The 24,754-nt window shown below is 45.0% G+C and overlaps 1 protein-coding gene across 1 annotated transcript in view; it reads right to left on the reverse strand.

Annotated features, from left to right (window-relative positions):
- Positions 1-238: 238 nt before the first annotated feature.
- The window catches only part of H1-8 (H1.8 linker histone), a 29,207-nt gene continuing 4,691 nt past the window's right edge, over positions 239-24,754 (reverse strand). Inside the window, exons 2-5 of the mRNA XM_055413310.2 lie at positions 3,631-3,890; positions 1,673-2,021; positions 817-881; positions 239-521 (exon numbers count right to left, since the gene is read on the reverse strand). Coding sequence (XP_055269285.2) covers positions 285-521; positions 817-881; positions 1,673-2,021; positions 3,631-3,890 — 911 coding nt within the window. The 3' untranslated portion in view covers positions 239-284. The remainder of the gene's footprint in view (positions 522-816; positions 882-1,672; positions 2,022-3,630; positions 3,891-24,754) is intronic.

The raw sequence follows: 24,754 nt of genomic DNA on the forward strand, positions 1-24,754 counted from the left end.
GAAGCAGTCCCAGGTCTCAGGTTGGATGAAGCACCTCTCTGGTGCCTCCGCAGGCTCCCGCATGCCTTTGCATCCCTGTAGCAGTCTGCATCTCCCAGGACAGGAGCTTCCATCCTGTCCATCTGGGTCCAGGCCCTAGATGGCCAAACCTTTAGACTTCAGCCTCCTCTCATACCCATGAGTGGGGAAAAAAGCTTTATTGATAAATAGGTTCTAGTGAAATAAATAGAGTGATCGTTTCCAGGGAAGTAAAAAAGTAGAATCTGCATCTCTCCACCTCGCCTCTAGCCCTCGGCTTCTGCCTTCTTGCTGGCCGCTCTGGACACTGAAGACTTGGTGGGGATGCCAGGCTTTCTTGGGCCCTTAGAGGCCTCAGCCTTCCCAGCCAGTGGTGTAGGCTCCTTCTTGGACCCAGCACCCTTGGGAGGAACAGGGGCCTTGGCTTTGGCTGCCTCCCCAGCAGCCTCTTTAGGGACCTCGCCCACCATCTTCTTTTTGGCCAGGGAAGCACCATTCTCACCCTGTAAGAAAGCAAACCAGGAGAAGGTGGCAGGGCTGGGCACACTGCTCAGAGCCCACGAACTCAGGGTTGAAACCCCAGCTCTGGGTTGCTTTCAACAAGTGCCCTCCCCTCTCTAAGCCTCAGCCTCCTATCTATAAGGGGACAATGATCCTCCGGGCACTGGAGGGCTGGGAGCAGAGGAAAGTGAAATAAGTTACCCTCTTCCTCATCTGACCCCCGCCCCGGGCTTAGGTGGGGACACCCAAGCTCTGGCCACTGGAGATCAAGACAAGGGAAGTCACCCCGACACCTACCTTGGGGACCGTGGATTTTGAACTCTGACTTCTAGGCTGTGTTTTCCTGTCGGCCTTGGTATCTGCTGGGAGAGGGGATGCCGTGTGAGACAGACTTTTTTCCAAAGGAGCTGCCGCTTGGCAGCAGGGTTGAGAGGCCCCACAGCCGGCAGCCTGCCCACGGCCCAGTCCTCATGCTGACACTTGCAGGCTGTGTGACCTGGGACGAGTTGTTCAGCCTCTCTGAGCCAGGGACCCGAGTCTGCCAACTGAAGGTCACAGCCTCTCGCCCACGGGACAGCGGGAGGATTAACTGGAAGGAGGCCCACCGCCCCTCACTCCGTTCACAGCTCCCCAGACAGGACTGTTTAGACTTCTGCCACCTTTTGGGCTTCCCTGGTGGCTCATATGGCAGAGAATCCACCCGCAATGTGGGAGACCTGGGTTTGATCCCTGGGTTGGGAAGATCCCCCGGAGGAGGGCATGGCAACCCACTGCCGTATTGCTGCCTGGAGAATTGCCCATGGACAGAGGAGCCTGGAGGACTACAGTCCATGGGGCCACAGAGTTGGACACGACTGAGCAACTAAGCACAGCTCAGCACAGCCATGTTCTTCATGCCTTCAGGCCTTTGTACCAGCTGTTCTCCTGCCTGGGCCACCTCCTCCAGGAAGCCTCCCCTGATCCCTCTCAGAGCTGACCCCTCCTCCCACCTCCACCAGCTACCATGAGTTCTCTGTCTCTCCGGGTCCAGCCAAGTGTCCTAGGGCACACTGAGCAGACACCCCCTCCTCCCCAGAACTGACCCCTCCATCTCAACTCGTGGCCAGTGGGTGTCAGAAACCCCATCCCATGCCCACCCCATTCACATCCATACCTTGGCGGCTCCCTCTTTCTTTGATCTTCGACTTCCCACCAGGCCCACTGGCACTGGGAGGGCCCTGAGCAGCCTTGTATGGCCGTTGGGAGGACTTCTTGGCCTCACCCAGCCCTGCTTCTTGGTCCTTGGTCTGCGTGCCTTTCTTGGGGGCCTTCTTGGCTGTGCCTGGTTTGGAGGGAGCTGCCCTCCCCTCTCCAGGCTTCCTGGATCCTTTTTTCACCTCGCCTGGCTTGGCAGGGTCCTTCTTTGACTCACTCAGCTTCTTGGGGTCCTTCCCCTCAGCTTGACCGGGCATCCTGGAGGCCGCCTTCCTGGGTGGGATTTTCCTTTTGTCTTTGGGGACTAACTGGCAGAGGAGAGAATGGGGTGGAACTGAGAGAGAAGGTCCGGGCATCTCACGCCCCGACACCCTGCGTGAGGCTCAGAGAAGACCCCATCCCCAGGGAGCGGGTAAAGGCGGCGGCCACAGGCTTGGGGCACAACTGCCTCCTAAAAGCCGGAAGCCAGCAATGCATGCCACCCCGCCCGAACCACGAGGGAGGTGCTGCCATGGAGGAGCTAAGGGACTCGAGTTTCCGAAACTCACCCAGCGTTCTCCCCCTTCCCTGCGTAGGTGGCAGGCACGCACCTCCCACCCCTGTCCCCAGAAGCCTCAGAGCCCAGCACTGCACTGTGAGCCCTGACGCTGTCCTCTGATGCTAACCCATGAAGCTCCTTTGACCCTCCTGCAACATCTCCCCGTGGACTGTGGCCCTGACAACCCCTCCCCGCCTCATGCCACTGCGTCCCTAGGTCTCCTGGCCGCTTCCTGCTCTGCAGCTGAACATGGGCGTGGAGGGCAGATGGGCCCCAACCCCAGCAGTGCAACTCGACCTGTGCCGCTCGGGCCTCAGTCTTCCCATCTTTACAATGGGGTCATCAGGGAGGGTGTGAGCAGCAGGGGAACGCAGGGGCCCCTGGCTTTGCCCTTCTAGAGCCCAGCTCTGATGACGCTGCTCCCCAACATCCCTGAATCCTCACGGGTCCCCGTTACCCACCATGACTAGAAAACAACCCCCACTCCCAGCACGCACACATCTTGACTCTGTGGTACCCGAGACCCCCTTCCCTGCCTCCCACCCCTTGGTCCGGTTTCCCGACTGTCTCCCAGTCACACACACCCCCAGCAACCCCTCTCCTGCTCCCCCTTCACCCCACCCTGTGCCCCTGGCCTTGCCATGGCAGTTGTCAAAGTTCAGACCCACACACTCAGAGTCCCAGGAGTGGGTCTCCCTGAGCTCAGCTAGCCTGTTCCCACAGGGACTGGAACGGGCAGTTTGAGAATGTTCCACCAGTTCCATGGCGACCATCAGAGGAACTGCTACATGCTGGGGCATAGCAGTGGCAAGACGGATCCCAGGTCCAGGTCCCTGGGATCTGGGATCCGAGATATCCCTGGTGGCAGCTGGCAGTCACGATGCTGGGGTTTGAATTGTGTGCCAAATTCGCTCTTAGCTCTGGGTGACTCGCCCCTTTGAGAGAGGCAGAAGTGCTGGCTCAGGGAGGTGTCAGACCTGGTTTGGAGACCATGGGTCTGGAGCCAGGGAGCGTGGGGAGCCAACCCCAAGGCTGTGACCTTGAAGGGGCCAAGGCTGGGTCTGGGCTGTCCCTGGTAAAGGAATTCCAGGAAGGGGTCATGGGCGCCAAGGACCCAGAAGTGAAACAGCTGAGGCGGTCTCTGGTCACAGGTCCCACCCAACAAGGAAGGAGGTGGGTGCAGCAGGGTGACGGGGGCCGCGTTGGGGCTCAGTCTCCCCGGGGGTGGGGGGGGCAGGGGGCGTCTGTGTGAAGATGGAGGAAGAAGAGACAGGAGGAGAGAGGCAACAGCACCCAAGCTCGGGAAGGAAGAGCTGGAGCTGGAGCTCAAGCCCGGGCCCCTGCCACCTCCCCCAACGCCCACCCCTCTGGGCACTCACTTTGAAGCTGCCAGTGGCCCCCCTGGCCTTGGAGTTGACGGGCCTGATGAGCAGGCCGCGGTGCAGGCCCGTGGCCAGGGCCTGCTTCAGCAGGTAGCTGAGCCGGAGGGCGTCCACCGTCGGGTACTTCTGCAGGATGTAGACCTTGATGGCCGCCACCGAGGTGCCCCGGCGCCGCTCCCCGGCCTGCAGCGCCTCCAGCACCATGCGCAGCACCGGAGGGTGGCGGGGCGGCGCCCGGACGGCGCCCCCGGCCAGGCCTGCGGGGGGCGGGGCGGCAGGACGTCACCCAGGGCCCAGACCGCCCCCAGGCCCGCAGCTGACAAACGCGCCCAGGGAAGCACCCGCTGGGCGCCGGCCAGTCCCCACAGCTGGTGAGCAAGCAGCCCGGGACTCACCTATGCGCTCCCCGAGCCCCACCCACCCCCGATCTGAGAGCAGAGGGTGGGGTGCACTGCTTGGCCGTCTCCCAGGGCCCCGCCGTGGGGCTGGGCACACAACAGCCCTCCACGAAGGCTTACTAAAAAGCATTAAAGGGTGCTTTTAGTAAACAACACTGGGATCCCCTCCCTGGTGGTCCAGGGGTTCAGAGGCCACCTGCCAATGCCGGGGACACAGGTTCGGCCTCTGCTCTGAGAAGTAAGATGCCACATGCCCTGGGTTCCACAACTACAGAAGCCCGTGTCCTAGGGCCCGGGCTCTGCGTCAAGAAGCCACAGTAATAAGAAGTTCACGCACTGTAACAAGACCCAGTGCAGCCAAAATAACTTAAAAAAAAAACAAAAAACACTACACCAGGTCAGTTATCTAGGTCTAACATTTTACAGGAAATGCAAGAGCCACATGAAATCAGTAAAACCCAGATATGAGGGACTCGCCAGGACACGTGATCCATTGCCTCCTACAAACAAGCAAGGTGGAAAAATAAACGTGGGAAAGGCCCCAGAAAGGAAGGATCCTACGAGACCCTTCAACCAGAGGCAACGCAGGGGCCTTGCTCAGCTCAGAGTATGATCTGAACGACCTGACTGGGGGCAGAAAAGGCAACTAGACACATGTGCACACTGGGATATTCAATGACACTAAGGATGGTATTGAATCCGGTGTGCTAACGGCAGTGCAATTAGTTTAAGAGATTCTCATCTTTGAGAGATAAATACTGAACAGTTTACAGATGAAATGATAAGCGTGGCATTCACTCTGAAATAACGCAGTGGTGGAACAAGGTAACTATGAGCTGTTAGCTGCTGAAGTTGACTGATGGGTGCATGGGGCTGTGGGGGCGGGGCTGTCACCGTACCATCAGTCTGCTTTTGTGTCCTTTTGAAAGCTTTCATCATAACAAGTAACAGAAGAATTTCACTCTTGGGTATATATCCAAGAGAAAAGAAAATATATGTCCATGCAAAAATATATATACAAATGTTCATAGAAGCATTATTTATGGTTTAGTCACTAAGTCAAGTCCAACTTCTATGGCCCCATGGACTGTAGCCCACCAGGCTCCTCTGTTCATGGGATTTCCCAGGCAAGGACACTGGGAAGGGTTGTCATTCCAGGAGATCTTCCTGATGCGGGGATCGAACCTGCGTCTCCTGCTTTGTCTAGTGCTTTGCAGGTAGATTCTTTATGGACTGAGCCACCAGGGAAGCCCCTTACATTATTTATAACAGTTGAAGAGCAGAAGCAACCCCAAAGTTCATGAACTAGTGAACGGATAAACAAGATGTAGTCCACCCGTAACATCACAGAGCCAACAGGAGGAATGAAGTACTTCCTTGAAAAGATGATGCAGAGTGAAAGAAGTTAGTCACAAAAAAGTCACATATTGTATAATTTAACTGATATGAAATGTCAGGAACGGGCAAATTGGAGCCAAAAAGTAGATTCATGGTTGCCAGGGGCTGGGAGGTGGGTGGAGACGGTGAGTGACTACCATTGGGTACAGGTTTTTATTTAGAGGAGATGAAAATATTCTAACATTCACAGTAGAGACGAGCCACAACTGTGAATGTGCTAAAAGCCACTGTACACTTTAAGTGGGTGAACCGCATGCTATGTGATTTACTGAGATATCCCAATAAGCTGCTATTTTTAAATTGTTGCAAAAAAGAGTAGGATCCAGGTGAGGAGGGAGACAGTGTTAGAAGCTGTCAGTCACCATAAAGCACAGAAAAGTGGTTTAAATATGAAACCTAATTTAAACATGGTGATTAAAAATGTTGATTTCTGACCAGTTTCTAAAAACTGAAGACTCAGAAAAGGAATCAAGTAGCTAATATTAATATACATATATGAAGGCAAATGTGCTCAGCTGCTCAACTCTGTCTGATTCTTCGTGACCCCAATGACTGTAGCCCGCCAGGCTCCTCTGTCCGTGGAATTTTCCAGGCAAGAATACTGGAGCGGGTTGGAATTTCCTTCTCCAGGGGGATCTACCTGACCCAGGGATCAAATCATCATCTCCTGGGACTCTTGCACTGCAGGCAGATTCTTTACCACTGAGCCACCAGGGAAGCCCTTTTATGTATATATATATCACACACTAAAGTGGAAAAATAGAACTTTGTACATATACAGACTGCTGTATCAAAATCTCACGGGAACTATTAATATAAACAAAAAACTACAATAGATACGCACATACAAAAGACACAGTCACCCAAACACGACGACAGGGGGCTTCCCTGGTGGCTCAGTGGCCAAGAGTCCGCCTGCCAGTGCAGGACACACAGTTTGATTCCTGGTACGGGAAGATCCCACACGCTGCGAGGCAACGAAGCCCGCGCACGACAACTGCTGGACCCATGCACCCTACAGCCTGTGCTCCACAGTGAGAGGAGCCACGCTAGCGAGAAGGCCATACTCCACAACTAGAGAGCAGCCCCCACTCAGCGCAACTGGAAAAAGCCCTGACACAGCAATGAAGACCCAGTCTAGTTAAAAACAAATAGTAAAAAGAACACAAACCCACAACACTAGTCATCAAACCACAAGGGAGAAAAGAGGGAAGAAAGAAGACCAACAACAAAAAATCCAAACAATTAAGAAAAGAGCAATAGGAATAATACATATATCAATAATTACTTTCAATGTAAATGGATTAAGTGCTCCAACCAAAGACATAGGCTGGCTGAATGGATACAAAAACAATATCCACTTCATAAGCTGTCTATAAGAAACACACTTCAGACCTAGGGACACACACAGGCTGAAAGTGAGGGAATGGAAAAAGGTACTCCATGCAAATGGAAATCAAAAGAAAGCTGGAGGAGCTATCCTCTTACCAGACAAAATACGTGTTAAAATAAAGATTGTTGCAAGAGACAAGGAAGGACACAACATAATGATCAAGGGATCAATTCCAAAAGAAGATATAACAATTGTAAATATTTATGCACCCAACTTAGGAGCACCTCAGTACATACGGCAAACACCCATAAAAGAGGAAATTGACAGTAACACAGTAATAGCAGGGGAAATTAACACCCCACTTACACCAATGAATAGATGGTCCCAACAGAAAATTAATAAGGAAACACAAGCATGAAAAGACACAAGAGACCAGATAGACTTAACTGATATTTATAGGACACTCCATTTGAAAGCAACAGAATACTTTCTTCTCAAATGCACATAGAACATTCTCCAGGATAGATCGTGTCTTGGATCACAAATCAAGCCTTGGTAAATTTAAAAAAATTGAAATTGTATCAAGCATTTTCTCCAATCACAACACTATGAGATTAGAAATTTATTACATTAAAAAAAAACTAAACAAAAAACCACACGGAAACTAAACAATGCACTAGTAAATAACCAAGAGATCACTGAAGAAATCAAAGAGGAAAGAAAAAATACATTAAAACAAATCACAGTGGAAACATAGCAACACAAAATCCACCAGCCAAAACCTGTGGAATGTAGCAAAAGCAGTTCTAAAAGGGTTTATACAGCACTGTAATCCTAGCTCAAGAAACAAACTCTCACATAAACAACCTAACCCTGCTGATTCATGCTGAGGTTTGACAGAAAACAACAAAATTCTGTAAAGCAATTATCCTTCAATTAAAAAAAATTAAAAAAACCCCTAACCTTATACCTAAAGCAATGAGAGAAAGAAGAAACAAAACACAAATTTAGTAGAAGGAAAGAAATCATAAAAAATGGAGCAGAAATAAATGAAATGGGAATGAAGACAACAATAGCAAAAAAAAAAATCAATGAAACTAAAAGCTGGTTCTTTGAAAAGATAATTGAAATTGGTAAACTTTCATAGAGACTCATCAAGAAAAAAAAAAGGGGAGAGGACTCAAATCAATAAAATTAGAAATGAAAAAGGAGAAATGACAACCGACACTGCAGAAACACAAAGGCTCATAAGACATTACTACAAGCAACTCTAAGATGATAACTGGACAACCGGGAGAAATGCACAAATCCTAAGGAAGACTGAACTTGGAAGAAATAAAAGATATCAACAGACCCATCACAAGGCATGAAGGTGAAACTGTAATGTAAAATCTTTCAACAAACAAAAGTCCAGAACCAGATGGCTATGAATTTGATCAAACATTTAGAGAAGAGTTAACACCTGTTCTTCTGAAACTCTTACAAAAATTTGTGGAAGAAGGAACACTCATAAACTCATTCGATGAGGTCACCCATTACCCTGATTCCAAAAGCAGCCAAAGATACCACAATAAAAGAAAATGACAAGCCAACATCACTGATGAACACAGACACAAAAATCCTCAACAAATACTAGCAAACTGAATCCAACAACACATTCAGTTCAGTTCAGTCGCTCAGTCGTGTCCGACTCTTTGCGACCCCATGAATCACAGCATGCCAGGCCTCCCTGTCCATCACCAACTCCCAGAGTTCATTCAAACTCATGTCCATCGAGTCGGTGCTGCCATCCAGCCATCTCATTCTCTATCGTCCCCTTCTCCTCCCGCCCCCAATCCCTCCCAGCATCAGAGTCTTTTCCAGTGAGTCAACTCTTCACATGAGGTGGCCAAAGTATTGGAGTTTCAGCTTTAGCATCAGTCCTTCCAGTGAACACCCAGGACTGATCTCCTTTAGAATGGACTGGTTGGATCTCCTTGCAGTCCAAGGGATTCTCAAGAGTCTTCTCCAGCACCACAGTTCAAAAGCATCAATTCTTCAGCGATCAGCTTTCTTCACAGTTCAACTCTCACATCCATACATGACCACTGGAAAAACCATAGCCTTGACTAGACGGACCTTTGTTGGCAAAGTAATGTCTCTGCATTTAATATGCTGTCTAGGTTGGTCATAACTTTCCTTCCAAGGAGTAGGCATCTTTTAATTTCATGGTTGCAATCAGCATCCGCAGTGATTTTGGAGCCCAAAAAAATAAAGTCTGTGATCACAAACCATAATCAGGTGGGATTTCTCACAATGATGCAAGGATTCTTCAATATCCACAAACCAACCAGTGTGATACATCACATTAATAAATTGAAGAATAAAAACCATATGATATTATCAATAGACACAAAACACTTTCACAAAATTCAAAACACCAATTTATGATTTAAAAAAAAAAACTTTAGAAAGTAGGCATAGAGGAAACTTATCTCAACATAATAAAAGCCATAAATGACAAAACCCAGAGAACACGTCATTTTCAATGGTGAAAACCTAAAAGCATTTTCTCTAAGATCAAGACAAGGAAGCTGACTCTAAACACTATTATTCAATATAGTTTTGGAAGTCTTAGCTACAGCAATCAGAGAAGAATAGATAAAAGAAACTCAAATTAGAAAAGTAAAACTTTCATTGTTTGCAGATGACAGATACTATACATAGAAAATTCTAAAGATGCCCCCAGAAAACTACCAGAGCTCAATGAAATTGGTACTGTTGCAGGATACAAAATGAATACCCAGAAATCTCTTGCATTCTTGTATACTAACAATGAAAGATCAGAAAGAGAAATTAAGAAACCAATCCCACTGACACAAAAAGAATAAAATAGCAAGAAAAAAAAATACCTAAGGAGGCAAAAGACACACTTTTGGAAAACTCTAATAAGACACTGATAAAAGAAATCAAACATGACACAAACAAATAGAGAGATACACCACACTCTTGGGTCGGAAGAACCAATAGTGTAAAAACGACAACACTACCCAAAGCAATCTACAGGTTCAATGCAATCTCTATCAAATTTCCAATGGCATTTTTCACAGAATTAGAGCAAAACAATTAATAGTTGTATTAAAAAAACAAACAGAGCTGGAGGAATCAAGCTCCCTGATTTTAGACTATACTACAGGGCTACAGTAATCAAGACAGTATATGGTATGGCACAACAAGAGAAATATAGATTAATGAAACAGAATAGAAAACCCAGAAATAAACCCATGCGCCTTCGATCACCTAATTTATGACAAATGCGGCAAGAATATACAATGGAGAAAAGATAGTCTCTTCAATAAGTGGTGCGGGAAAAACTGAACAGCTACATGAAAAAGATTAATATGAGAATACCCACTAACACCATACGCAAATTAAAGTCAAAATGGATTATAAGGCCAGAAACTATAAAACTCTTAGAGGAAAACATAGGCAGAACACTCTCTGACATAAATCACAGCAAGATCTTTTTTGACAGACTATTACTCAGTCATAAAAAGGAACGAAACTGGGTCATTTGTAAAGACGTGGATGGAGCTAGGGACTGCCGCAGAGTGAAGTCAGACAGAGAAAAACAGATATCGTATGTTAACGTGTGTGGAGTCTGAAAAAATTTCGTACAGAGGATCTTACTTACAAAGCAGATATAGAGACACTGACATAAAGAACAAATGTAGGAATACCAAGGGGGTAGGGGGATGGGGTGAGTTGGAAGATTGCAATGGATGAGAACCAAGTGTATAGCACAGGGAGCCTCACTCAATGCTCTGTGGTGATCTAAACGGGAAGGAAATCCAAAGAAGAGATACACACACACACACACACACACACACACAGCTGATCAGCAGAAACTAACACAACACTGTAAAGCAACTGTATGCTAATAAAATTTTTTAAATAAAAATAAGTAAATGGGACTTGATTAAACTTAAAAGCTTTTTCACAGCAAAGAAAACCATAAACAAAACAAAAAGACAACCTTGAGAATCAGAGAAAATATCTGCAAATGAAGCAACTGACAAGGGATTAAACTCCAAAATATACAAACAGCTCATACAGCTCAATATCAAAAAAAACAAACAACCCAATCAAAAAATGGACAGAAGACCTAAATAGACATTTCCCCAAAGAAGACATACAGATGATCAAGCAGCACATGAAAATACGCGTGATTTCACTATCAGAGAAATGCAAATCAAAACTGCAATGACATATTACTTCAAACTGGTCACAATGGCTATAATAAAAAAAAATCTACAAACAATAAATGCTGGAGAGGGTACACTGGTGGGAATGTAAACTGACACAGCCAGTATGGAAAACAGCATGGAGGTTCCTTAAAAAATTAAAAATAGAACTGCCATATGATCCAGGAATCCCACTACTGGGCAAATACCATGAAAAAAAAACAAACCTTAATTCAAAAAGACACATGCACTGCAATGTTTATTGCAGTATTATTTATAATGGCCAGGGCTTCCCTGATAGCTCTGTTGGGAAAGAATCCACCTGCAATGCAGGAGACCTGGGTTCTATCCCTGACTTGGGAAGATTCACTGGAGAAGGGATAGGCTACCCACTCCAGTATTCTTGGGCTTCCCTAGTGGCTCAGCTGGTTAAAAAAAAAAAAATCCACCTGCAATGAGGGAGACCTGGGTTCGAACCCTGGGTTGGGAATATCCCCTGGAGAAGTGAACAGCTACCCACTTCAGTATTCTGGCCTGGAGAATTCCATGAACTATACAGTCTATGGGGTCACAAAAAGTCAGACATGACTGAACAACTTTCACTTTCACTTTGGGCTTCTCTGGTGGCTCAGACAGTAAAGGGTCTGCCTGCCGTGTGGGAAACTTGGGTTCAATCCCTGGGTCCGGAAGATCCCCTGGAAAAGGAAATGGCAACCCATTCCAGCATCCTTGCCTGGGAAAATTCCATGGATGAGGAGCCTGGCAGGCTATAGTCCATGGAGTCGCAAAGAGTCAGACACAACTGAGCGACTTCATTTTCTTCTTTACAATAGCCAGGACCTGGAAGGAACTTAAATATACATTGACACATGAATGGATGAAGATCGGGTGTGTGTGTATATACTCACACAAATGGAATATTACTCAGCCATAAAAGGCAACGAAATTGAGCCATCTGTAGAGAAATGAATGGAGCCAGACACTGTCATAAAGCGTAAAGTTAGTCAAAAGGAGAAAAACAAGTATCGTGTCTCAATGCATACATGTGGGATCTAGAAAATTTATTTGCAGGGCAGGGACAGAGACACAGATGTAGGAGGTATGGACCTGGGGGTGGGGGAGGAAAGTGGGATGAACTGGGAGGTTGGGTTTGCCATATATACACTGCTGCTGCTGCTGCTGCTAAGTCACTTCAGTCGTGTCCGACTCTGTGTGACCCCATAGACGGAAGCCCACCAGGCTCCCCCGTCCCTGGGATTCTCCAGGCAAGAACACTGGAGTGGGTTGCCATTTCCTTCTCCAATGTGTGGAAGTGGAAAGTGAAAAGTGAAAGTGAAGTCGCTCAGTCATGTCCGACCCTTAGCGACCCCACGGACTGCAGCCTACCAGGCTCCTCCATCCATGGGATTTTCTAGGCAATAGTACTGGAGTGGCTCTATGTAAAAGAGCTAGCTAGTGGGGACCTGCTGTATAGCACAGGGAGCTCAGCTCAGTGCTCTGTGGTGACCTACAGGGGTGGGATGGGTGAAGGGAGGTGATATATGTATGCATATAGCTGATTCACCTTCTAGTACAGTAGAAACTAACAGCACTGTAAAGCAACTATACCCCAATTTTAAAAGAAGGAGAGCAAGCTGGGGTAGCAATACTCATGTCAGACAAGATAGATATTAAAATAAAGACTGCTGTAAGAGACAAGGAAGGCCACTACATAATGATCAAGGGAGCAATCCAAGAAGGAGGACATGTGCATCCAACACGGAAGCTCCTCAGTGTGCTGTGCCCAGTCGCTCAGACGTGTCTCACTCTTTGCGACCCCAGGGGCTGTAACCCGCCAGGCACCTCTGGTCCATGGGATTCTCCAGGCAAGAATACTGGAATGGGTTGCCATGCCCTCCTTCAGGGGATCTTCCCAACCCAGGGATAGAACCCAGGTCTCCTGCATTGCCAGTGTAGTCTTTACCAGCTGAGCCACCAGGGAAGCCCAAGAATACTGGAGTGGGTAACCTATCCCTTCTCCAGAGGATCTTCCTGACCCAGGAATCAAACCAGGGTCAATTGCAGGATCAAATGCAGGCTCTCCTGCATTGCAGGCGGATTTTTTACCAGCTAAGTTACCAGGGAACAAGCAAATGTTAATAGCCATAAAAGGGGAAAGAGACAGTAACACAGTAATAGCAGGGGACTTTAATACCCCACTGACCCCAGTGGACAGAACATTCGGGCAGGAAATAAGTAAGGGAACATAAGCCTTAAATGACACAATAGACCAGACAGAGTCAATTAATATTTTTAGGGCATTCTATCCAAAAGCAGCAGAGTACACTTTCTCCCAAATCCACATGGAACATTCACTAGGACGGATCACATCTTGGGTCACAGATCAAGTCTTGGTACATTCTGAAAAACTGAAATCATATCAAGTATATTTTCATAGCACTATGAGATAAGAAATCAATTACAGGGGGGAAAAACTGTAAAAAACACAAACACATAGAGGTTAAACAATGCATTACTTAACAACCAATGAATCACTGAAGAAATCAAAAGAGGAAATAAAATACCTAGAGACAAATCACAATGAAAACAGAACAATCTTAATGTAAAAGCAGCTCTAAGAGGCAATTTACAGCATTGGAATCTTATCTCCGGAAACAGGAAAACTCTCAAATAAACAACATAACCTCATACCTAAAGGAACTAGAGAAAGAAGAGACAAATACCAAAGTCAGTAGAAATGACGAGAATTGAAAAAAAAAAAGAAGAAGAACTAAACTGAAAGTTGGTTCTTTGAGAAGATAAATAAAATTTATAAACTTTTAGAGAGACTTATCGAGAAAAAAAGAAAACAGATTCAAATCAGTAAAATCAGAAATGAAAGAAGAGAAATTTACAACTGACACCGCAGAAATGCAAGGCTCATGAGAGAGTACTACAAGCAACTACATGACAATAAACTGGACAACCTGGAAGACATGCACAAATCCTTGGAAAGGTACAACCTTCCAAGACTGAACCCAGAAGAAACAGAAGATATAAACACACCAGTTACAAGTCGTGACATTGAAACTGGAATTAAAAATCGTCCAAAAAACAAATACCCAGGACCAGATGGCTTCACAGGTGAATTTGATCAAACATTTAGAGAAGTGATGTGAAAGTCACTCAGTCGTGTCTGACTCTTTGCAGCCCCATGGACTATACAGTCCATGGAATTCTCCAGGCCAGAATACTGGAGTGGGTAGCCTTTCCCTTCTCTAAAAGATCTTCCCAACCCAGGGATCAAACCCAGGTCCCCCACGTTGCAGGCAGATTCTTTACCAGCTGACCCATGAGGAAAGCCCAAGAATACTGGGGTGGTTAGCCTATCCCTCCCCTCCAGTGGATTTTCCCAACCCCGGAATTGAACTGGGATCTCCTGCATTGCAGGCAGGTTCTTTACCAGCTGAGCTACCAGGGAAGCCCATCAATCAAACATTTAGAGAAAAGTTAATACCTATTCTTCTGAAACTTGCAAAAAACTTGGGAGGAAGAACATTCCCAAATTCATTCTCTGAGGCTACCATCATCTTGATCCCAAACCCTGACAAAGATATCACCAAAAAAGAAAATTGCAAGCCAATATCACTGATGAACATAGACACAAAAATCCTCAACAAATACTAGCAAACTGAATCTAACAACAAAGTAAATGATCATACACCACGATCAAGTGGGATTTATCCCAATGATACAAGGATTCATCAATATCCATGAGTCAACCAGCGTGACATACCACATTAACAAACTGAAGAATAAAAACCATATAATCATCTCAATAGATGCAAAAAACTCTTGACAAAATTCAAAACACTCGTTTAGGATGAAAACTTTAGAAAGGAGGCATAGAGGAAACCTGCCTCAACATAATAAAGGCCATATATGACAAACCCACAGACAATGTCATTCTCAGTGGTGAAAACCTGAAAGCACTTCCTCTAAAATTAGGAACAAGGAAGCCCACTCTGGTCACTATTATTCAGCATAGTTTTGAAGTTCGAGCCACAGCAATCAGAGAAGAGATAAAAGGAATCCAACTTGGAAAAGTAAAACTGTAACTGTTTGCAGATGACATGATACTATACATAATGCTCCTTGGAAGGAAAGCTATGACAAATTTAGACAGTGTATTAAAAAACAGAGACATCACTTCATTGACAAAGGTCCACATAGTCAAAGCTATGGTTTTCCAGTAGTCATGTATGGACAGATGTGAGAGCTGGACCATAAAGAAGGCTGAGCACTGAAGAACTGATGCTTTCGACCTGTGGTGTTGGAGAAGACTCTTGAGAGTCCCTTGGACTGCAAGATCAAATCAGTCATTCCCAGAGGAAATCAACCCTGAACATTCATTGGAAGGACTGATGCTGAAACTGAAGCTCCAAGACTTTGGCTACTAGAATTAGAACAAAAAATGTATATAATTTGTATTTCTTAAAAAAACAGAAAAATCAAGCTCCCTGATTTTAGACTATACTACAGGGCTACAGTAATCAAGACAGTATGGTATGGCACAAAAACAGAAATATAGATCAATTGAACAAAATAGAAAAACCAGAAATAACCCCACCCACCTATGGTCACCTAATCTATGACAAAAGAAACAAGAATATACAGTGGAGAAAAGACAGTCTCTTCAATAAGTGGTGCTGGGAAAACTGGAGAGCTACATGAAAAAGTATGAAATTAGAACACTTCCTAATGCCTCACACAAAAATAAACTCAAAATGGGTTAAAGTCCTAAATGTAAGGCCAGAAACTATAAAGCTCTTAGAGGAAAACATAGGCAGAACACTCTCTGACATAAATCACAGCAAGATCTTTTTTGACCCACATCCTAGAAAATAGAAATCAACAAATGGGACTTAATTATACTGAAAAACTTTTGCACAGCAAAGGAAACCATAAACAACTTGAAAAGACAACCCTCAGAATGAGAGAAAATATTTACAAACAAACCAAGTGATAGAGGATTAGTCTCCAAAATATACCAAGAGTTCATGCAGCTCAGTATCAAAAAATCAAACAACTCCATCAAAAAATGGATAGAAGACCTAACAGACATTTTTCCAATGAAGACACAAGATAGCCAACACATGCATAAAAAGATGCTCAACATCATTAATCATTAGAGAAATGCACACCAAAACTACAATGAGATATCACCTCCCACCAGTCAGAATGGCCGTCATCACAAACTTTACGAACAATGATGAATGCTGGTGGGGGTGTGGAGAAGGGAACGCTCTGGCACTGCTGTGGGATGTAAATTGATACAGCCACTATGAAGAACAGTAAGGAGGTCCCTTAAAAACTAAAAACAGAACTACCATGTGACCCAGCAATCTCACTACTTGGCATATACGCTGAAAAAACATAATTCACAAAAGACACACGCACCCGTGTTCACTGCAGCATTATTTACAATAGCCAGGACATGAAAAGAACCTAAATGTCCATCATCAGATGAATGGATGAAGATTTGGGTGTGTGTATATGTGTATGTATACACACACACACAATGGAATATTACTCAGCCATAAAAAGGAATGAAATTGGGTTCTTTGTGGATGGAACCAGAGACCAACAGACAGAGTGAAGTAAGTCTGAAAGAGAAAAACAAGCATTGTATATTAATGCATCTACGTGGAATCCAGAAAAGTGGTCTAGATGAAACTATCTGATGGGCAGCAACAAACACAGATGTAGAGAATGGACGCCTGGACGTGGGGGTGTGGAGGGAAGCGGGATGAACCGGGAGACTGGGGCTGACATACATACACTGCTACATGTAAAACAGACAGCTAGTAGGAACCTGCTGCACAGCACAGGATGCTCAGCTCAGGGCTCTGCAGTCACCCAGACGGGTGGGATGGGCAGAGGGAGGCAATATGTGTACATACACCTGATCATTTTGTTGGACAGTAGAGCCTAACAACACTGTTAACCAACCATACCCCAATTTAAAAAGAAAGCAAGCAAGCTTGGGTAGCAATACTCATATCAGAGAAATTAGATCTTAAAGACTGTTACAAGAGACAAGCAAGGACACTACATAATGATCAAGGGATTAATCCAAGAAGAAGACAGAACAACTGTAAATATATATGTACCCAACACAGAAGTACCTCAATACATAAGGCAAATGCTAACACCCATAAAAGGGGAAATCAACAATAACGCAATAACAGTGGGGGACTTTAACACCCCACTGTCACCAATAAAGAGAACATTTGGGCAGAAAATAAGCAACCATAAGCCTTAAATGACACCACAAACCAGGCAGATTCAATTAGTATTTTTAGGGCATTCCATCCAAAAGTAGCAGAGTACACTTGCTCCTCACATCCACATGGAACATTTTCCAGGACAGATCACATCCTGGGTCACAAATCAAGCCTCCATACATTTTTAAAAACTGAAATCATATCAAGTATCTTTTCTGACCACAACCTTATGAGATTAGAAATATATTACAGGAAAAAAAAAACCTGTAAAAAACGCAAACACATGAAGCTGAAACAACATGTTACTAAATAACCAATCAGTCACTGAAGAAATCAAAGGAGGAAATCAAAAAATACCGAATCAGAAAATACCAAGAGACAAATCACAATGAAAACACAACTATTCTAATGCAAAAGCAGCTCTAAGAGAATTTATAGCATTAGAATCGTATCTCAGGAAAGAAGAGAAATCTCAGAGAACCTAACCTTACACCTAAAGCAACTAGAGAAAGAACAAATAAAAACCCAAAGTTAGTAGGAGAGACATCATAAAAATCAGAGTGGCAATAAATGAAATAGAAACAAAGAAAACCAATATTAAAAAATCAACAAAACTAAAAGCTGGTTCTTTGAAAAGAGAAATAAAATTGGTAAACCTTTAGCTAGACTCATCAGGATAAAAAGGAAAAGCATATGAACAAAATTAGAGATGAAAAATGAGAAATTAAAACTGTCACCACAGAAATACAAAAGCTCAAAAGAGATTACTACAAGTAACTATGGGCTTCCCTGGTGGCTCTGCTGATAAAGAATCCATCTGCAATGAAGGATCCCTGGGTTGGGAATATCCACTGGAGAAGGGACAGCTACTCACTCCCATATTCTGGCCTGGAGAATTCCATGGACTATATAGTCCATGGGGTCACAAAGAACTGGACACGACTGAGTGACTTTCACTTTCACAAGTAACTATATGCCAATACATTGGACAACCTGGAAGAAATGCACAAGTCCTTAGAAAGGTACAACCTTCCAAGACCGAACCAGGAAGAAACAGAAGATACAAACAGACCAATCATGAGTACTGAAATTAAAACTGTAATTAAAAATCTTCCAATCATCAAAAGTCAAGGACCAGATGGCTTCACGGGTAAACTCTATGAAACGTTTAGAGAAGAGTTAACATCTATCCTTCTGAAACTCTTTCAAAAAAACTGCAGAGGAAGAAGCACCCACGAACTCATTCTATGAGGCCACCGTCACCCTGATTCCAAAATCAGGCACAGATACCACAGAAAAAGAAAATTACAGGTCAGTATCTCTGATGAACATAGATACAAAAATCCTCAACAAACACCAGCAAACTGAATCCAACAACACATTAAAGGATCATATGCCAGGATCAAGAGGGGTCTATCCCAACGATGCAGGAATTTATCAGGATTCCACAAACCAACCAGTGTGATACATCGCATTAACAAACTGAAGAATAATAACCATATGATCATCTCAATAGACGCAAAAAAATGCTTGGCAAAATTCAAAATATCCATTTATGATAAAAACTCTAGAAAGTGGGCATAGAGGGAACCTACCTCAACGTAACAAAGGCCACATATGACAAACCCACAGCAAACCTCATTCTCAATGGTGAAAAACCGAAAGCATTTCCTCTAAAATCAGGAACAAGGCACGGAATGTTCACACTCACCACTTACGCAACAGTGCTTTGAAAGTCCTAGCCATGGCGATCAGAGAGAAAAAAGAGATAAAAGGAATACAAGCTGGAAAAGGAACGCTGTCACTGTTTGCTGACATGATATTATCACATGGAGAATTCTAAAGATGCCATGCCATAGAGCTCATCAATGCAATCAGTAGTGTTGCAGATTGCAAAATGAATACACAGAAATCTCTTGCAGGACTTCCCTGGTGGCCCAGTGGTCGAGAATCCACCTGCCCATGCAGGGGACGCAGGTTTGTCCCCTGGTTTGGGAAGATTCTGTACGCCACGGGGCAACTAAGCCTACATGCCAGAACTACTGAAGCCCAAGTGCCCACAACAAGAAAAGACACCGGATTGAGAAGCCCACACATCACAACTGGAGACTGTGCCCCCGCTCAAAACTACAGAAAACCTGCACGTGGCAGCAAAGAGCCAGCACAGTTAAAAAACATACATATATCTTGAATTCTTATATACTAACAACGAAAGATCAGAAAGAGAAATTAAGGAGACAATTCTATTTACCACTGCAACAGAGAATATCATACCTACGTATAAACCTACCTAAGGATGTAAAAGAACTCTACTCAGAAAACTGTAAGATACTGGTCAAAGAGATCAAAGGTGACGAAACAAAGGGAACCATGTTCCTAGGTTGAAAGAATCAACACTGTGAAAATGACTATACCGTCCAAATCTACGGGTTCAACGCAATCCCTGACAAATTATCAATGGCACTTTTCACAGAATTAGAACAAAAAATTTTCCAACTTGTATGAAACCACGAAAGACCCCAAATAGCCAAAGCAACCTTGAGAAAGAAAAACAGAGCTGGAGAAATTAGGCTCCCAGACTTCAGACTACTACAAAGCTACCATAATCCAAAGTTTCACAGCAGCACGATTTACAATAGCCAGGACATTCAGGCAACCTAAATGCCCATCAACAGAAGAACGGATAAAAAAGATGTGGTACATCTATACAATGGAATATTACTCAGTCACGTAAAAGGAACAAAGCAGGCCATTTGAAGCAACATGGATGGACAGAGAGGTTGTCATACTAAATGAAGGAAGTCAGACACAAAAAGACAAATATATGGTATCACTTGTGTGTGGAATCTAAAAAAAGAGTACAAATGAACTTATTTACAAAACAGAAGCAGAGGCACAGATGTGGAAGACAAACAACAGTTACCACAGGATAAGCTGGCGGGGGCATAAATCAGAAGACTGGGACTGAGATTTACATACTACTATTTATACAATAGGTAACTAATAATAACTTGCTTTATAGCACAGGGAGCTCCACTCAGTCCTCTGTGATGGCCTGTATGGTAAAATAACCTAAAAGTGAGTGGATACATATATGTGGGCTTCCCAGGTGCCTTACTAGCAAAGAATTCACCCGCCAAGTAAGAGATGCAGGTTCAATCCCTGGTTTGGGGAGATCCCCTGGAGAAGGAAATGGATACCCACTCCGGTATTCTTGCCTGGGAAATTTCAAGGGCAGAACAGCCTGGTGGGCTACATACAATCCATGGAGTCACACAGAGTCAGACACAACTTAGGGACTGAACAACAACAATGTATGTTTATGTATAACTGACTCACTTTGCTACACAACTGAAATGAACAGAAGACCGTAAATCAACTATACTTCAACAAAAAGTTTTAAAAAAATAAACTAATGGGCTCTAATTAAACTTCAAAGTTTTACATAGCAAAAAAAAAAAAAAAAACAACCCTGCTATACAAAAAGGCAAGCCACAAACTGTGAGAAAATATTTACAAACAAACCAACTGACACGGGATTAATCTCCAAAATATACAAACAGCTCATGCAGCTCAATATCAAAAACAACTCAATCAAAAAATGGGCAGAAGATCTAAATAGACATTTCTCCAAAGAAGACATACAGATGGCCAAAAAGCACATGAAAAAATGCTGAACATCACTAATTACTAGAGAAAGGCAAATCAGAGCTATAATGAGGAATCACCTCACACCAGTCAGGATGGCCATCATCAACAAGTCTACAAAAAATAAAAGCTGGCAAGGGTGTGGACTAAAGGAGACCCTCCTACACTGTTGGTGGGAATGTAAACTGGTTCAGTCACTGTGGACGAGCATAGTATGAAGGGTCCTTAAAAAACTAAATATAGAACCACTGGATGATCCAGTGATCCCACTCCTGGGCATGTACTCAGAGAAAATCATAATTCAAAAAGATACACACACCCCATTATTCACTGCAGTACTATTTACAAAAGCCAAGACATGAAAGCAATCAAAATATTCATCAACAGAGGAGCAGATAAAGACGTGGTACATATAGACAATGGAATATTACTCAGACCTAAAAAAGAACAAAATAATGACATACGCAGCAACGTGGGTGGACTTAGAGATTTATCTTACTGAGCGAAGGAAGTCAGAGAAAGACAAACACCATACGACATTGGTTTTATGTGGAATACACAAAACGGTAGAAATGAACATATAAAACAGAAATAGGGTCACAATGTGGAAAGCAAACTTCACGGTTACCAGGGGAGAAAGGGGAAAGGGATCAACTGGGAGATTGGGACTGACATATACACACTATTATATATAAAACAGACGACTAATCAGGACCTGCTGTATAGCACAGGGAGTTCTACTCAATACTCCAAAGTCACCTATACGGGAAAAGAATCTAAAAAAGAATAGATATATGTATACTGTACACCTGAAATTAATACACTGTAAATCAACTATACTGAAACATGAATTTTTACAAAATAAAGCCAGAAAAAACCCCACCTGAAAACCCTAGATGTCAGCAAAAATTGTAAAGAGACCTTATCAAATTTACCCTCTATTGCCTCCTGGCTAGGAAGAACCTAGTGTCTGAGAATATTCATTTTGGGACCAGACCCTGCAAATCAGTGAAGTCTCAGGTCAGCCAGGACCTCGGGGCCTCAACTGCGTCCCATCCCCCAACTCCCAACAGCAGGGAGGAGGCCCTAAGGAGGTCTGAGCCCTCCCCGCTGCAGAGGGAGCAGCTTTCTGGAGCAGCCTGGCCTCAGGTGATAGCTCTGAGACAGGCCGCGACTCGGACAGCTTGCTGCAGGGCTGGCACCTGGACAAGCATCTTCTCCAGGGACAGGACACAGAGAAACTGCGGGGGACTGCAAACAACTACGTGCACGGGTGAACGTGCCGACCTCAGTCGTGTCTGACTCTGCAGCTCCGTGGACGGCAGCCTGCCAGGCTCCTCCGTCCACGGGATTTCCCAGACAAGAGTACATTTCCTTCTCCAGAGGATCTTCCCGACCTAGGGATTGAACCCAGGTCTCCTGCACTGAAGGCTGATTCTTTACTGTCTGAGCCACCACAGAAGCAGTGGAGGCAAATTATGGACAAGAAGGTACAAAAACCCCCCAAAACTCGACTGCTACTTCTGATGAGCTGGGAGCAAAAGCAGGGTGCTGCGCGTGCCCCCCGCACTCCACACCTCTAAAGGGATGGACAGACCACCTGGGCCACTCTTGGGCCTGAGCCCTGAACACATCCCTGCCCTCACCCCATATAAGGAGCCAATCTGCCCCTGCTTCGGTGAGCAAACGAGGGGACCTGTTACTTGTTTTCACTCCCCCTTCTGCAGCAGGAGCTGCAATAAATCCTTGCCTGAATTTCTGATCGATTTCCATTGTTTAAGGAGACCAAGAACCACGGTCGGTAGCGTACCATCTGGTGACACCACGTGGGGGACACTTGCCCACTTCCCAGGAGAGGACCTGGGCACGTCTGAGACCACGGAACGAAGCCTTCCTGTGGCTGACCCGCGCCCACCTGAATCTCATTTCAGCATCACCGCATGTGGTAAGTCTGCCTTCCTGGCCCCGGGGAAGGGGTGGGTCTCAGGATCCTCATCTGGGCAATGCTTTCCCCTCCCCTGTGTCCTTTTCTGTCTCCTGAAATCTCTGTCCTCTCCTTGTCTTATCCTTCTGAGACAGTGGGCATCAGGCAGCTACAGCATCATTTCTCGCAGCTTGTGAGACCTGCTCCCTCTGGCCAAAGGCTCACCCAACGGGTGACAAGCAGAAGTGCGGAGGCTCGCCCCATACCTGCCCCAGCAGGCTCTCCCGATGGGAGATTTATCTCATGAGTGACAGACGTTCCAACCTCAGGACGCAGCTTGAAGTCCAATCACCCCCAATATCCTCACCTTTGTTTCCCTGCAGCCAAGAGAAGTCCCCGTGGGAACGGGCCCAGGCAGATCTCCACACACTCGTGTACACACATGCGTGAGAGCCCAGAGGTGACGGACACCCGGCTGGTTTCTGGGCTTGCTCCCGCTGTGGGCAGCGGACAGGGTGCTCCTCCTTTCCTGGCCCTTTCTGGAGGCGCACAGGCTGGCGTCTGAACAGACCCTGGCAGGGGCAGGTTGAACTGTCTCTCCCTCTTTCTTGGTTTTCTCTGTCTCTCCTCCATTTACCTCTCCCTTGGTCCTCACCCACGACACTCCCATCCCGCTCATCCTGAAGTTTTATCTATGTCTTTATACGCTTTTATCACTGGTGTCTTTGTTGTATGTAGTTTTGTCTGTCCGACAGCTCCTGCAAGTCTCTGCCAAGACATGGTGGAGAACTTAAGCCTCGAAATACAAACACAGCCCACGCTGCCTGAGGCTCCGGCCTTGGGTTATTTGGGGGAATTTTAAAGAACGGAAAAGAAAAAGAGAGGGGCTTGTGTCTCTCTCCTCTGCCTTTGAAACGTAACTCTTCTGCCTGGGCTCCAAGAATTACCTGATCCATCCCAAAATGTGGAAGAAGAGAGACCTTTTTGAATTCCAGCAGGAAAACTATGAGATCCCTGGTTCTGTAGAAATGAACTTATCTGGCTTAGGCTTGTGGGTTTAATTAACACAGACCTGTCTTTAGACATATCAACATGACACTTTTCCTGTACCTAGAGTTACTGAGAGTCAGTAAGTACACGTTTTTTCTGTTTTTATAAAATCTGCCATCAAAGAGAATAACCTGATATTATTAAACTTTTAGGCAAATATAACAGTGAAAAGAGCTTTTTGGTAAATGCTGTAAGAATCATTATGCTTTGGAAATGTCCATCTAGAATGTTGTTGTTTAGTTGCTTAGTCATGTCCGCCTCTCTGTGACCCCATGGACTGTATCCTCCTAGGCTCCTCTGTCCATGGGATTTCCCAGGCAAGAATACTAGAGTGGGTTACCATTTCCTTCTCCAGGAGATCTTCCCCACCCAGGGATTGAAGCCGGATCTCCTGCATTGGCAGGTGGATTCTTTACCACTGAGCCACCAGGGGAGCCCTCCATCTAGAATAGTTCCTCCAAATTCTGGTACCTTGAAAATAAGTTAAATGATAGGAATCCACTCAGTATCCAGGTCAGTTCAAATAACATGAAATATTGGAACATTCACTGCTCAACAGGTCTGCGTTTACCTGCTCCTGTCATCTCTGAGAGGGAAACTAAACACATTGGGGTTTATGGGACACATGTCTTACACCACATTAAGGACAGAAATTGTGCTTTGGGAAGACACATGTTTCTAGAGGTTATGGGATGTTCCAATCAGGGATTTCTAACGTAAAAGACAGTTAATGGTGGTTAAGGAAAGGAGGATGTGTGTTTGCAGACAAGAAGGTATGAGAAATGGAAATATATCTTCTTAAAAGAAAAAAAGGTGACTCCTGTCCTACAGCTGGTGATTTCTGAATGCAAAGAATAAGGGACAGGATAACACGGCTCCAG

The sequence above is a fragment of the Moschus berezovskii genome, chromosome 24, assembly GCF_049115385.1.
Source record: "Moschus berezovskii isolate FMDL1 chromosome 24, NW_MosBer_1.0, whole genome shotgun sequence".
NCBI classification, from domain to species: domain Eukaryota; kingdom Metazoa; phylum Chordata; class Mammalia; order Artiodactyla; family Moschidae; genus Moschus; species Moschus berezovskii.